We start from the raw sequence: 16,417 nt of genomic DNA, 5'->3' as shown, positions 1-16,417 counted from the left end.
TACGATGATGGACAGATGATCAACAGTAACGTAATCACCCACGACACAAAATAGCGCTTAAGTTGAATTTGTTTTGAACAAACATGGCTACCGCTGGAGATCTGGGATGTTATGATTCTGCCATCGAGTCTGTTTTAGAAGACATCGACAGCGCATTAATTTTGAAAGAGGAACAGAGAGACGCAATCAAGGCATTTGTCGATGGAAAATATGTTTTTGCAGTCCTTCCTACGGGATTCGGTAAAAGTTTAATTTATCAGCTGGCCCGATGGTCGCGAAGAAGATGGGACACAATGAAAACCCAGTGGCCATTGTGGTTTCTCCTTTTCTTTTGTGGAGTTGTAATCCTAAACGGAGAACTTGTTCGTATACGCATTGCCCTTTATTGTTTAGCTCAAAAAGGTTGACCGTGTGAACAAGTACTCCCCCTACCCTTAAATTAATTTTACAACACAGGCAAAAATCATTTGTATTCATTCTTCAAGCATAGTTCAAGTCTGCTTGCAGTTTAGTCAGTAAAGATTTAGCTGCCCCTCAGTTTAGTTCTGTTTCACAACAACTATGAGGCGCTTGACATACGTCACATACTCTGTTGCTCTGATTGGTTGTAGATCTATCCAATTGAGCGAAGAGGCATTTGTTTTCCAGGCTCGTTTGAAACAGGCCCCGTAGTCAAAGCCCAACGGAGAGTTCTCAGACTCATATTCTGACTAGAATTATGAGTATGACAACGTCAGGCTATCCTTTCCTACCCCCTCACCCTCCATGACTGACCCAACTAACTGTCTAAACTCTTTCTCTCCCCTGTCCGAGTCTCTGACATTCTCTCTCATCGCCCCACCTCCTGCCCCCTTGATCCTATCCCCTCCCCTCTCTTTCAAACCATCTCCCCCTCCATCATAACCTTTCTGATCCATGTCCTAAACTCCTCTCTTACCTCTGGCACCTTCCCCTCTGCTTTCAAACAGGCCAGAGTTACCCCGCTACTCAAAAAACCCTCCCTTAACCCTGCAGTCCTCCAGAACTACAGACCGGTATCACTGTTACCCTTCTTTATTTAAAAAATTGAACGTGCTGTGTCTAACCAACTGCCTAACTTTCTCTCTCAGAACAACCTGCTTGACCCCAACAAATCGGGCTTCAAGAGCGGCCACTCAACAGAGACTGCCCTCCTTTCAGTCAGCACTGCCCTCCAGTCTGCTAGAGCGGCTTCGAGGTCATCCGTCATCGTTCTGCTGGACCTTTCTGCAGCGTTTGATACGGTTAACGTATCATAGGTAGCAGCTGGTTCTACTGTCGGTTCATTGTGTTTTTATTAGGTTTGCTGTTTGTTTTTCTATTTATCTTTGCACTGCTCTAAGCATCGTCGTACCGCACAAGGACGAGGTGCTTTTACTACAGATTTTTACACTTTTTACAACTTTTAACTGCACTTCGGTCTCTTCGGATCACTGGGAGCATGCCGGCTACACATGCCGGCTTTGTTTACACCCGCGAACAGCTGATGGCCCTGAGGCACACAGCCCTCTTGGCCGGAGAGAGACCCACCATCCCGGAGGAGCTGAAGAGGAGACGCGAGGCTGCAGAGCGGGGATTAAACTGAGGATGGAGAAGAGAAAGTTTAAGCCCTTCATCCCTGCAGTCATCACTGGTAACGTGAGATCCCTGGCGAAAAAAGTGGACGAACTGGAAGCGCTCATCCGGACCCAGCGGGAGTACAGGGAGTCCAGTGTTGTGTGTCTTACAGAAACGTGGCTGCACGAACAGATACCGGACTCCAACGTCACCATCACCGGCTTCCAGACGGTCCGAGCCGACAGAGACACCACCGCGAGGGGCAAGAAAAAAGGAGGGGGTCTCGCCGTGCTCGTAAACAACCGGTGGTGTCACCCCGGGCAGGTCACGGTTAAACAGCGTGTCTGCAGCCCGGGCATCGAGCTCGTCGCCGTCGGACTTCGTCCATATTATTTGCAGAGGGAGTTTACCAGTGTTTTCGCCATCACTGTTTACATTCCTCCATCCGGGAACGCGGAAGCAGCGTGTGACGTCATCCACACTGTGACTGCAGGATTACAGACACAAAACCCCGGGGCCTTCATCATCTTTAATCATGCCTCCCTCTCATCCACACTCCCAACCTTCTTCCAGTTTGTCAAATGTGCAACACGTGAAAATAAGACTTTGGACCTGCTGTATGCAAATGTGAAGGATGCATACAGTTGCACTGCCCTGCCACTACTGGGCAGGTCAGACCACAACCTTGTCCTGCTCTCACCATCATACAAAACTGTGGTTCAGCAGCACCCAGTCACTGTGAGGACTGTGAGGAAATGGTCTCCTGAGGCCATGGAAACACTGCGTGGGGCCCTGGAGGCCACAGACTGGGCTGCTCTGTATAAGCCACATGGTGAGGACATTGATGGCATGACTGACTGTGTCTCTGAGTACATTGGGTTCTGCATTGACAACACCATCCCCACTAAAGAGGTTCGCTGTTACCCAAATAACAAGCCGTGGGTAACCAGCGACCTGAAGGCCCTTCTGAACGAGAAGAAGAGGGCCTTTAGATCACGGGACAGTGCAGAGCTCAAACGTGTACAAAGGGAGCTCAAACGCAGCATCAGGGAGAGCAAAGACAACTTCAGGAGAAAACTGGAGCACAAACTGGAAGACAATAACACCAGGGACGTCTGGAGTGGGATGAAGGAGATCACCGGCTTCCAGGAGAGGTGGGGGAGCGGCGGGGGATGAGGGACGTGCGAACGAGATGAACTCTTTCTTCAATAGGTTCAACTCCAACTCCCCCACCCCCAGCGGACTCTACACTGTCTCCTCTGCTTCTCCGAACAACAACCCCCCACCTCCCCCCCTCACCCCCCAGTCTGGACTCCACTTCACAGCCAGCCAGGTGAGGAGAGAGCTGGAGAGGCTCAAACAGAGGAAATCTGCAGGACCTGACCGCATCAGCCCTCGTGTGCTGAAGGGATGCTCCAGCCAGCTCTGTGGAGTTGTCCAGCACCTCTTCAACCTGAGCCGACACCTTCAGAGAGTGCCAGTGCTCTGGAAAACATCCTGCCTGGTCCCAGTGCCCAAAAAAGGACGTCCTGCTGCACTGCAGGACTACAGGCCGGTGGCACTGACCTCTCACATCATGAAAGTCATGGAGAGACTGGTCCACCAACACACAGGCCGTCTACAAGAAGGGCCTGAGCCGGCTTTACTTCCTGAGGAGGCTCAGGTCCTTCCACGTCTGCAACAAGATGCTGCAGATGTTCTACCAGTCTGTTGTGGCGAGCACCATCCTCTTTGCTGTGGTGTCCTGGGGTGCGGGCATCAAGGCAAAGGACGCCAACAAAGTGAGAAAACTCATTAGGAAAGCAGAGTCTGTGGTTGGCTCTAAGCTTGTCACCCTGGAGGAGGTGGTGGAGGACAGGATGCTGGCAAAACTGCTGGCAATCATGGACCATCCCTCTCACCCCCTCCGCAAAACCCTGGACAAGCTAAGAAGCAGCTTCAACCACAGACTCATTCAACCCCGCTGCTCTAAGGAACGATACAGGAAATCGTTCCTCCCAACCGCAATAAGTCTGTTCAACTCATCTACCTCTGTCAGAACCACCATCAAAGAACTGCACTAAACTAGATGGGCATCACTGGCACTGCATTCCAGTGGATCTCATCCTACCTATCGGAAGGATCCTACCAGGTCTCCTGGGGAGACAAACTGTCAGACCCTCGCCAGCTCTCCACTGGTGTCCCACAGGGCTCCGTCCTTGGACCCCTCCTCTTCTCTCTGTACACCACCTCACTTGGAACAATCATCACCTCCCATGGCTTCTCCTACCACTGCTACGCTGACGACATGCACCTGTACCTGTCGTTCCCCCAGACTGATCCGGGGATCTCAGCTAGGATTGAGGCCTGCCTCGCAGACATCTCCGCCTGGATGACCGAGCACCACCTCCAGCTGAACCTCGCCAAAACAGAACTTCTCATAATCCCGGCCAAACTCTCCATCTCCCCCGACCTCTCATGATGAGCTCTCCCTCACGGCCCACATTGCTGCAGTCTCCCGGTCGTGTAGATTCACCCTGTACAACATCGGGAAGATCAGGAGATACTTGTCTGAGCACTCCACCCAGCTGCTTGTCCAAGCACTTGTCTACTCCAACTGCAACTCGCTGCTCGCCGGTCTCCCAGCATGTGCAACCTCTTCAGAGGATTCAGAACGCAGCGGCACGCCTGGTCTACAATCTACCCAGACGCTCCCACATTACTCCGCTCCTCATTTCCCTCCACTGGCTACCCATCACGGCCCGCATCAGATTCAAGAACCTAATACTGACCTTCCGAGCAGTGAACGGGACTGCACCCGACCGGGACTGCACCCGACATCAAGTCTCTCCTGCAGCCTTAACCCCCACCCGCCACCTACGGTCTTCTTCAGACAACCGCCTGGTGGTCCCACCGCTCAAGACCGCCCGGTCCCAACACAAGCTCTTCTCCTGCCTGGCCCCCCAGTGGTGGAATCAACTCCCCACCTCCATCAGAGACACAGACTGTCTCTCCACCTTCAAGAGAAGGCTCAAGACGCACTTGTGACGGGAGTACAACGGTACTTAGGATTGGTTTGCTGAACCCAATGCTAGTCTCCTTAAGGATCACAATGACTCTTTCTTAGAGACTTGTTGCTCTTGTCGGTTAGTGGTAACTGATTTAAACTGTTGTATTCACTGCAAAATATTCTATTTTAGTTAATCTTATTTTTACTGTTGCTTGCTTTTTCTACAGGTACACTGCAAAATATTATATTTTAGGGTGCTTTCACACCTATTAGTCCGTTTGCTTGGTCCGAATCAGTGGATGATTTGCTACTTTGTTGCATTTTTCATTAGGTCCGGTTTGTGTTCACACAGTCCTGTTTTAAGCGAACCAACGTTTGTAAAAATACAATGACGTTAGTAAAAAACAATGACACACGGTCATACAGGTTGTTAATCTATTGGACAGAAAATGATTGAGGGAAAATCACTTCCTTGTCACGAACAACAATGGAGCAACAGCAGCGAATTGAGATTGCAATCTATCTTTAATTGTTATGACCACGTTTATTGGCTTGCTCGTTGGTCTTTAACTCAGGATTATATTCAGGTCATCAAACCATAGGAATTATTTTTTCTCGTCCGACGAGCTACCACTTTTCCATAGAAAATCACACACTTTTTTGTATTGCTGCCTACGTTTTTTAACTTTCTAAAGACGTTGGTCCACTGTGCCATAATAACCCTTTATTTCAGTATATCACTAAATAATTTAAATACCTCGCTATTCTTATGTGTCTCCACAAGTCTCCATCTCTGCAATATGATCATATTTGCAGACGAGTTTTAACTTTATCGGTTCCCCACGTTTTCCCTCAACAAATTTTGCTGCTAATGAGTGGCACGGCTTTCTCTGTCAAGTGTCGACATCCGTTTTCAACCCACAATGCACTACATTTTGGTTTGCTTCCTGGAATAGGTTAATAATATGTCCGATTATGTTCACACCTAAAGCGAACCGAACCATGGTTCACTTGGAATCGACCGAGTCCCGTCTTTTTAGGGGGACCATGGTTCGGTTGTTTGGTCCGTACCAGAGTTCGAATGTGTGTTCACACCTATCCAAACGAACCGGACTTTCAGAGAAAACGGACCATGGTCCGATTAAAACGGATCAAACATGTCAGGTGTGAAAGCATCCTTAGTTAATCTTATTTTTATTTTTTATGTTGCTTGCTTTTTCTACAGGTACACTTGCACTTTGAGATTCATGTTGTTTAATTGTAACTTGCTTAACTACATGCTCTTATGGGTTTTCCCTTTGGCCCTTATTTTTTGGTTGTTCACAATATGTGCTTCTTGTTTTGGCTACCCGCAATGCTTTGGGGCTATCTTGTTGTTATTATCAGTAACCTATGCACTTTGTAAAGCTGACTCTTGGAAGTCGCTTTGGATAAAAGCGTCTGCTAAATGAATAAATGTAAATGTAAGTCAAAATCTGAGGCTGACATCAGTCAAGTCACAGAGGCAGCTTTCTACCTCGTGCCTCAGAGGTGCCCTACTTCATTCGAGCACAGCTTTTTGATGAAGAGCCGACTCTTGTATCTGTGAATGAAAATACTGCTGACCTATTTGTCTAATAAACTGTATTGTTTCAGGAGGCTTGGCTAGCCCAGGGATTCTAATTCCATATCTAGAATAGAATAGAATATCATTAATATTCTGTCCAATATTGCTGGGTTGGTTTCAGTAATGACTGCTTTTAAGGTAACCCTTTAGATCCAGGTGCTTGAAATAAGCGTTAGTTAATAGGTAATATGGCTTTGTTCAGTTAATACATTTGATTAACATATTCATGTTAATAAGTATCTTATGAGGGCCATTGCTAACGCTTAACTGATCTTTCGACACCACTTACCCTAATACTTACGGAAATTATCTTACGACAACACTAACCCTAATACTTATTGAAATTATTAACACTTCAATAGCTTCAATACATTTATGTTAATAAGCATCTTTTCAGGGCCTATTGACTAACAAGCGCCTGGATCTAAAGCGTTACCTGACAATGCTGCTCCAGTACAATTGGTGGTCCACTTGGTTTGTCCACCTTGTTACTTATATGTATGTTTAGAGTTCCTTAGCATGATACCTGGGTTGAGGAAAAAAATTAATACAAAAAGCAAAAGCTTTTTGATATTCCTTCTCCTACTCCTCAACATATCATCTCTGACCAGGAACATAGGACTAGGGATGCACGATATATCGGCGGCCATATCGGCTATTGGCCGATAAATGTTTATTTTTAGTGTTATTGTTATCGGTCCAATAAGAAAATGTCCTCCTCCTCCTCCTGTCCACCTCCTCCACCATCTCCTCTTCACCTTATCATCTCTGTCCAGCGTACTGCCTCCTGCAGCTCCATGAGCCTCTCCTTGTACTGGTTCCTCTCCATCAGCACCCTGGCCATCTCCACTCTGGTGAAGCGCTTCCTCTGGGCCGTGGGAACATCACTCTGCTTCCATGCGGAACAAACGAGAACCAAACTCAGATTCTGGCAGCAACACAGCCTTTTAGTTTGATACCTAACTCTGACAGAAGTGTGAAACTGTGAAGAAAGATTTAATTATTTAAGGATGTACCTGGCACCCTAAAAAATCACATATGAAACCCTGCAGACAAGAAAAAAACAGACTAAGATACTCACCTCTTCTTCATCCTTTGTTTTATGTTTCAACTCCTCCACCTCCAGCCGCAGTCTGGAAACACGAAAATGGTGACACCAAAAATTAGTCCAGTTTACCTTGAAGATCAACATTCAATGCTAGACTCATTTTTTTTACTGAATGTCTAGCTGACTGACTTCTTGAGCTCCTCCTCCAGGTCTTTGTTCTTCTCCTCCAGCTTGACCCTGGCCTGTGACAGGGCGTCCAGCTCGCCCTGCAATACCTCCTTCTCACAGGCCAACTCATCCACGCGAGCTATCAGGTCGTTCTTCACTACGTTCAGAGCATTCCTGTAGTAAGTAGGGAGTGAGAAGAAATACAATGTAATACGTAATTAGAAATTTCAAGCAATGTAAAGAAACTGAACTGGGGTGTATGTGTGCATCTGCGTGTCTTACTTAGTCTCCATCAGTTGTGTGTTTTCCTGGATGAGATTCTCCACTTCACGGCCCATACCTGTGAACAAGGGTTAGGGTGAAGGAGTAAACATTTTTTTACTTTCTAAAAAATAATACGTTGTTCACTGGAGCTGAAATCAAATCGACTTGGCTTGATACAGGATGACACTATCTATTAAAAAATAATTTTGTCTACAATAAATGTAAAAGTATTAAATCAAAATCTAAAACATTTACTGTGTAAACAGAATACTCTTTAACAGTGCGTCTAACCATTATTCACACAGTTGATGCTTTTAGGTCAAAAATACACAATATCTAATTGAGACAATTGCCTTCCAGTTTTCAAAACAAAAACTACACACAAACGTGCAAAAATATCCAACTTGTTAGATGACTGACGAGAGAAGGATGGACAGAGCGGGTGAGGTCTTACCAAGCAAACTTAGGTCTGAGAAAACCATGCAATCCAAGTCAGGCAAGAGGAGAGAAAAGGAAAGGTGGAGAACGTGTGAGACAGAGGAATGACAGACCCAAAGAAGGAGCCACACTCTACTGGCTCTAAGACCAATGGGGGAGGAGGAGTTTACATACAATAGAGAAAGCTAGACAAGCATCAAAATAAAATAAAACAGCGTTAAGTTAAAAAGCTTTGTTTTATGTAAGTAAAACATATGCAAATTCATTAAGTAAACACAGCAACTACATGAAGATGACATCTTGGAGGGTAAAAAACATTTAACCCCTCCAACAGTTTTTTGTGTTTGTTTTTAAACACTCCATTAGACTTTCACCCAATGGAAGGCTGTATGGCTCAAGAGCTGAGGGGGTCAAACACACCAAGCAGCTTGACTGTGAGGCTGTCCACATGGAACAGTTATAGGGGGCAGAGGGTAGAGGGCTTAAAATGAGGGGGGAGAGGAAATCAATCTAAGGAGAGGTTTGAGGTCATACACACCAGAATACTCCACTGGGATTAGGGATAAAAGAATGGGACACAGGAGAGAGAAAGAGGTGGGTTAGCATGGCAGGTAGCTAACAGTACAATAACAGCGTTCCTGTGAACTGCGCTTCAAATAATGCTATCTTTCTTTAATGAATAAATGTAAATGTAGTTAGTTGGGTATGAAACACACAAGTCCTAATATATAAATATATATATAGGGCCTAATGACGTGCATTGGGGCCCGTGGCAACAAGCTTATGCCTCTGGCAAAATCCATTGTTATGTCTACAAAATACATTTTCTATGTCTATGTTTCTATGTTCAATGGACAAGGGTTTTTTGTCCCTCAGGAGTTGCTGTAGGCATGATGCTGGTAAACATTACGTGAAATCAGTGAGGGCTGTTCGAATGGCAATGTCAAGAAGAGCAGTGGGAAATACAAGTTGTGAAGACCGCGTCAGTGCCTTATCCACACGACCATGTCAAATTATATCTACAACAAACCTACAAAGAGCTCGGTTACACTTCCGAAATTGAATTAGCCAATGTCGTTAGCGATGCTAGCGCTAGTTTGCTAGCTGAATAGAACATTTCACTGGGTCTGTTTAATTTACTGAAATTATTATGAAATGTTATCGCCTACTTTAGCAAGTCACTCTTTCCAAGCCCTGATAGTGTAACTGAGACGACACAGTAGAAATAATTCCTCTTTCAAGTAATAAGCCCCCGTTCAAGTGTTGAGCATTAAATTAGCTGCACGGTCTGTAGAGATCTTGGGATGAAGCCACTTTTTGTTCTAAAACCGGACTATAAGCCGCTTCGAAATATAAGCCGTACAACCACAAGAAAACTGTAATAAAAGCCGCGGCTTTATTTCCGAAAAATACGGTACCTAAACGCAGAGGTAAACATTATGGTTGGCATTACTGCCGCCTTTTAAGCTTTGGTTTACATGGAACATGATCTGGAGATGGGCTGAAGGTAGTTTAATAGACTACAGTTTATTGTTTGCTTCTGTGGGCCATGCCGTAAATTGCTAGTAATTCACTTGAAAATTGAAGTCATGTAGTACACACAAGAAAGGGAATAAAGGTTCCATCCGGGCTTGACATAATTTCTTGGAAGACAGCATGTTTTAAATGAAACAACAGGTTCTGTATGTGCCACATCCTGAAGGTGAGGTGCTCGGTTCCCCTGTTTAGTGTGGCCCTCTTACCCAGCAGGTCTGCCCCCTCATCCACGTCCCCTATGATGCCCGTGCCTGCGGACGACAGTTCCTCAAACAGAGAGTCTGTGTTGCGGTCAAACGCCATGTTCTCAATGCCTTTTGTCGGCGTGCTGAAAGATGGAGGGATTTATGCTTCAGCAGCCATCAAAGCAGAAGGGTAGACTGTATGGAACAAGAGACGGTTTCTCCTCGTTGTCTATGTGACGTTCTTGGGAGTACCTGGAGGTCTTGTATCCACTGAGGTCCATGTCCAGCTCAGGAGTGGACTCGATGATGTCCTGCACCTCAGAGCTTTTTTCGTCCTCTGGCAAACCTATAGAAGACATCAGAACATACCGGAAAGACACTTAAGAGATTATTTAACCCTTGTGCTGCCTTCCGGTCACAATGACCCATCGTTGTACTGCGACAACTTTACCCAATACGAAAACAAATAAAAAAGCATTTTCTTTGAACCTTTGCGCAGCCTGACGGTTAAAAGAAAATGCTTCACTTTATTTTTGTATGAGGTAAAGTTGTCGCAATACGTGGGGGGTCACAATGACTGAAGGGTCACAATGACCCAATGAAAACACAAGTGTTAAGATTGAGTCCAAGATGCAGGAACTCAACACAACCAAAATGAAGGGAATCAAAAGTATCCTTGAGACACCTTGAAGCCACTAAAGTTGCTGCTCTGCGTCGTATGCAACAAAAAGAAACTAGTCGTGAACAAGGATCCGGAAATCAAGCCTTTTGAACGTGTTTGGAAAACAGGCATCTGTGTGGAAGGGTCCACCTACCCACAGAGATGGTCCTGGTCCCTGGGGCGGCCTGAACCTCCATGCTCTTACTGCCCCCCTGGTCCCTCACGGCAGCAGCACCCAAGGATGACCTGGAGCTGCCGAAGTCTGACAGCTCGTCCTGCAACAACAACCGATGGGGGTCACTGGAAGGTCCAGGAACAGGTCAGAGGTCAAAGGGGTTGACACCAGCTCTGACCTTGGCCTTGAAGGGACCATGGCCGTGACACAAGAAGGACAAGGATAGTCGGCTACACAAAACAGACCCACCAGGGTACAACAGGTGCATTACAGTGACTAGATGGTAAGAAAAACGAAATTACTGAAACTACTGGCACAGACAAGATATGTTGTTATTTAGACCAATTAGATATAAGAAATGGGGAAATTGCTATTTTGACTCAGAAAGGTCTACATTAGGGACAGACCACAACACAAACAGGCTGCATGACAACAACAGGGGAACATGACAGACAGAGAGGACAGAAAGAGAGTTAACACACACGACACGCAAGTTCATAGGGACTTCACCCACAACACCAATAGCAGGTAGCGCTATTCACTCACAATAACATCATAACACCTAAACCACACAGAACATTCAGAAAACACCACACACACAGTTACAGGTTTAATGTACAACCCCAATTCCCAAAAAGTTGGGATGTTGTGTAAAATAAAATAACAGGATACAATGATTTGCAAATCTAATAAACCCATAAGTTAACCCACTATAGAACATAGAAAACATATCAAATGTTTAAACTGATGAAATGAAAAATTTTAAGGAAAAAATACAGTAATTTCGACTTTGATTGCAGCAACACGTCTCAAAAAAGTTGGGACAAGGCCATGTTTACCACTGTGTAGCATTCCCTCTTCTTTTAACAACAGTCTGTATATGTCTGTGTACTGAGGACACCAGTTGCTGGAGTTGTGTCCCTTTTGTGTCTGATACAGGATTCTTGCTGCTCAACGGTCCTGGGTCTTCTTGGTCATATTTTTTGTTTCATGATCCACCAAATGTTTTTAACTGCAGGCAGGCCAATTCAGCACTTGGACTCTTCTATTACAAAGCCATGCATTTGTAACAAATGCAAGGCCTTCCCTGAAAAAGATGTTGCCTGGATGCAAGCAAATGTTGCTCTAAAACGTGTATATACCTTTCAGCATTGATGGTGCCTTTCCAGATGTGCAAGTTGCCCATTCTACAAGCACTAACGCACTAATAGGACTGGGTGTCTATGGCAGCCCCCAGAAGCAGAGGAAGCAGAGGAGGCCTGCAGTGTTATGCCAGAAAAATTACTGAACTCTCAGTACTCTTGAACGCAAACATATTTCAACCAAACTTGGTGTGCTGCATGAGTGCAACAGGTTGTTGTGACTTAATTTTTGCACTTGTTGTTGCAAGTGCTATGGAGGCCATGTCCTGCTCTGGACTGCTTGGCCCCTCCATTGCTGCTTGCAGCTATATTTATTATTATTATTAGGGGCCAAGCAGCGAAGCGGCGAAGCCACCTTAAGGGTTTCTACGTATTCTTATTCTTATTACACATCTGTCATGGGAGTCTATGGCAGCCCCAACCACATGGCCAGAAGTTGTGAAATTTGGCACACTTTGGGACCAGTTCCCTCATCAACTTTACCAAGTTTCATGTCTCCATTTCAAACCCTCTAGCGCCACCAATGGGTAAAAGTTGAAGGTGTGTTTACACACGTTACTTTTGAACCATATGCCGTTTTTTCGGTAGAGCCGATGAAAGGCGTCGGCGAAGCCGCGAAACGAGATTTGAGAGCGTATCTAAGCAACAATTTGTCTGAATGTAACCAAACTTGGGTTCCATTGTTCCCACAAGGAGCAAAGGAGGCCTCTAGTGTTATAACAGAAAGATTTTGTGACTTAATTGTTGCACAAGTGATATGGAGGCCATGTTCTGCTCTGTACTGCTTGGCCCCTCCATTGCTGCTTGCAGCTATATATTTATTCTTAGGACTGGGTGTCTATGGCAGGCCCTAGAAGCGCTTGGTTGAAAGTTTAGAAATTTGGCACACTCATTGGGGACAATTCTGGTCCAATTCAAAGTTTGATGTCTCATACTTCGGCACTCTAGCGCCACCAACGTGTCAAAGTTGGAGTTGTGTTTACACATGTAACTTTTGAACCGCATGTCCGATTGTCAGAAATTAGTTACCGTTGGATTCCTTGGATCAAGCCGAGTTCAACGCACACCATTGCGTCAATTTCCGGTTATATCGATTTTCTGCCATTTCCGGTTTCATCAAAAAGCTTAGACATTTTTCACAGGTCACAAATTGTGTTCAATCATCCCCAGATTTTGCACACAATCTTCAGACCAAGCCTCACAAAAGTTATTAAAACTATTTTGATCATCACAACCGTTTGAAGTGTTTACCTTAATAAAGTAATTTCTTTATCTCTTTATGTCTTGTGAGATTCCAAGCATAAACATCGATAATATTTCATAACAACCGAATTGACGCAGCCGCCATTTTGGATTTCATGTAAAAGTGTAAAACCTTTTGCACGCCACAAATATTGTCCAATATTTACCAAATTTGGCACATATGATCTTCAGACCCAGCTTCACAAAAGGTATCAGATGGATTTTCCATCTTCAAAACAGTTTGTCCGGAGAGCTGATCAAAGGCAGTGGCAAAGCCGCCGAACAAGATGTGAGAGCATATCTCAGCAACCATTTGTCCGATTGTAACCAAACTTGGGATCCATCGTTACCACGAAAAGCAGAGGGCTAAGGTTTTATACCAGAAAAATCACTGGTATGTTGGTGACTTGGTGTGTTGCATGAGTGCTACAGGTTGTTATGACTTAATTGTTGCTCAAGTGCTATAGAGGCTAGCTATGTCCTGCTCTAGACTGCTTTGCCCCTCCATTGCTGCTTAGAGCTATATTTATATTATGTACTGTAGATGATGAGATATTCAGTCTTCACAATTTTACGTTGAGGAACATTATTCTGAAATTGTTCCACAATATGTAGATGCAGGTTTTTGCAGATTGGTGAACCTCTGCCCACCTTTACTTCTGAGAGACTCTGCCTCTCTAAGATACTCTTTATATACCCAATCATGTTATTGACCTGTTTGCAATTAACCTAGTTAGTTGAAAATGTTTCTCCAGCTGTTTATTTATATTATAAACACTCCAGGCTTTTATTGCCCGCCCCCCAACTATTTTGAGATGTGTTGCAGCCATCGAATTCCAAATTACTGTATTTTTTTCCATAAAATGGTACATTTACTAAGTTTAAACATTTGATATGTTTTCAGTGATTTATTGTGAATGACATGAGTTTCTGAGATTTGAAAATCATTGGATTCTGTTCATATTTAAATTTTGCACAGCGTCCCAACTTTTATGAATTGAGGTTGTACTACAACACATTAAAAGGTACAAGACATTGCTAATTATAAACAGATCTACAACACAACAAAATGCAAAACACTTGTTAAAACTACAAAGAACGCTACGGCATGTGTGCTAATACTGTGGAAACCTAACTGACAGCTCAAATGATCACATGACGTGTAGTTACAACGGACGGCATGTAAGTTCCATGCAGCCTTTGCAAAATGAAACATCATCAAAGCTGGATGCAACCACGCCGTCATCCCAAACAGACACAGGGTTATCCCCCAGCACTCTTCAGTTAAGGCGGCCGCCTAAGCAACACATGCCTGCCGCCTTAACGATGTAGTCAAAAAAACAAAAACATTCCAAACCGTGACCAACGCCAGTCTTCCTTCTTTGCAGAACGCATTAGTCTATCGCACAAACTACCCCTCCAGTCTGACGGCAAACCCCACCCTACCACTTTAACTAACACATTTTCAGCGGGAAACCCTGAGACCGCAAAACTAATCCCTCGTCATCCACCGACTGTCACATAAAAAAAAAGGAGACCAAAATGATCCTTGTGTGTAAGCAGCTCGTTATGCGTGCAAAGTACAACAATTTGAAACTTGTTTTATAAACAACGTGGTTGCATGTAGCTAATGTAGCGGACAAAGAGATGCTACTTTTAAAACACATTAAACCAGCATACTGTGAACAACTACAAGCCCACAGACAACACAACAGGGTGCTTTCCCACAGCTTGTGCAAGCGAGTTACTGTCGTTTTCACCTCCCCAGATCCAACTACCTTGCAGTCGTCTGCCAGGGAACTCCCCCAAGTAGAGTCCTGCGTACTCTTACCCTCCCTTCTCTTTGGGGCGTCGTCCATGTCCAACTGCTTGGGGAGAGAATTATAATGAAACTCATGTATGCGGGAGCACTAGGTGCACACACACCATACATTGTGTGGTGTGTGTGCATTCTTGCTTCTTAGCGTTTGCTGATAGCTGAAAATAAAGACTTCAGGGTTGAACTATGCTCGACCTAACCAGAGACTATACCAGTATTCACATTTGACCACACAGAGGAACCCAAAAGAGGATGTTATAACCTCAAGGAAGGATACTAACTGGCAGGGTTGCCGCTAAGACTTTTAGGCCCCATGAAAAAATTGGAATCCCCCCCCCCCCCTTTGGTTGTCTATTTTCATTCAACTAATTTGTGTTTTAAACTTTCAAAGCCCTCTCCCCATTTGGGCCTATGTAGTCAGTCCCACTTTTCTCCCCACTTCAACACCATGGCGTGGGTCATGAAAGGTTTACTTGTTACTAGGGCTGTCCCCACTTGGTCGACTAGTCGTTTTTCTGGTCGATATGCTCTTGGTCAGCTAAGATTGTTTTAGTCGAGCTGCCATATGAAGTGTGAGATCTGATTCCCGCTTGTGTCATCATTGCTGAATTAACGAAATGTTCAACAGAAATTGTAGATTATATTATTTAAGACAAATAAACCAACTCTAAAAATATATAATTTCAAAGAAAAGGTGTTAGTGTTTTCCCTTTCGTTAATCTGCGCTTTGTTTTGGTTTGGTATTTTGCACACGGCATGAGCACAATTGGCTGCAGAACTACAAACTCTGCCATAGCCTACTTTGTTGGTGTTATTAGTCAACTAAGTTATTAGTTATTAGTCAATGGCAAAGACATCTGTGGTATGGCGGCATTTCATTAAAGTACATTTACATTTACAAAGTACCGGGTGACTCGAAAAACGTTGAATGCAAACTCTGCCAACAACTGTTTATTTTTCATAGTTCAACGTCGAAATGTTGTAGCCTACCACCTGAAAAACGTAAGTTGGTCTAGCTCTACTTCACTCTTGCTAACGCACTGGGTTGAAAAAGGAATATGCCTATTATAAGAATCACATCCAAATCGAATTACATTATCTTCTCCGGCCAAGTTTTGCAAGTTTTAAGGCAGTGATAAGCGTGCTCTGATGATTTGCATGTTAAACAAACAATATTTTAAATTTGTAGTACATTGTAAGAGATACTAAATACCATCGGCACTCGGTTACAACAGGGCTGGTGATACGAGTCTTATTATTAGTAGGCAATTAGCGGCTGAATCTGCAATGTCCAGCAGCCATTGAGTCAGATTGCGAAAATGTTAGTACGTTTTTGTTTTTTTTGCGTTTCAAAGTTTGATTAGTTGATTTTCAGACGTTTTAGTTGAGTTTTGGTCGACCAAAGAAAATCTTGGTCGGGGATAGCCCTACTTGTTACTCTGTTTACTTGTACCTCAGTGGATAAACAGAAAACAAAACAGATGGGTACAGCTCAGTGGTAGAGCAAAGTCAAAAACATGTAAATGTAAAGTAAAATCCCCCTTGCTAAATTACTTCATTTGTATTTTT

The 16,417-nt window shown here is 44.4% G+C and overlaps 1 protein-coding gene across 6 annotated transcripts in view; it reads right to left on the bottom strand.

Moving 5' to 3' along the window:
- spag9a (sperm associated antigen 9a) overlaps nt 1-16,417 on the bottom strand; it is a 115,207-nt gene that overhangs the window by 48,400 nt on the left and 50,390 nt on the right. For 2 of the 6 annotated variants that reach the window (XM_047037362.1, XM_047037365.1), the window contains exons 6-13: nt 14,808-14,897; nt 10,625-10,745; nt 10,062-10,155; nt 9,831-9,952; nt 7,669-7,726; nt 7,408-7,560; nt 7,252-7,303; nt 6,929-7,062 (exon numbers count right to left, since the gene is read on the bottom strand). In XM_047037362.1, coding sequence (XP_046893318.1) covers nt 6,929-7,062; nt 7,252-7,303; nt 7,408-7,560; nt 7,669-7,726; nt 9,831-9,952; nt 10,062-10,155; nt 10,625-10,745; nt 14,808-14,897 — 824 coding nt within the window. The remainder of the gene's footprint in view (nt 1-6,928; nt 7,063-7,251; nt 7,304-7,407; nt 7,561-7,668; nt 7,727-9,830; nt 9,953-10,061; nt 10,156-10,624; nt 10,746-14,807; nt 14,898-16,417) is intronic. The other 4 variants (XM_047037363.1, XM_047037366.1, XM_047037364.1 and 1 more) reach the window with 3 other exon arrangements.

The sequence above is a fragment of the Hypomesus transpacificus genome, chromosome 17 (assembly GCF_021917145.1).
Source record: "Hypomesus transpacificus isolate Combined female chromosome 17, fHypTra1, whole genome shotgun sequence".
NCBI classification, from domain to species: Eukaryota; Metazoa; Chordata; class Actinopteri; order Osmeriformes; family Osmeridae; genus Hypomesus; species Hypomesus transpacificus.
This window is presented reverse-complemented; position numbering and strand designations above follow the sequence as displayed.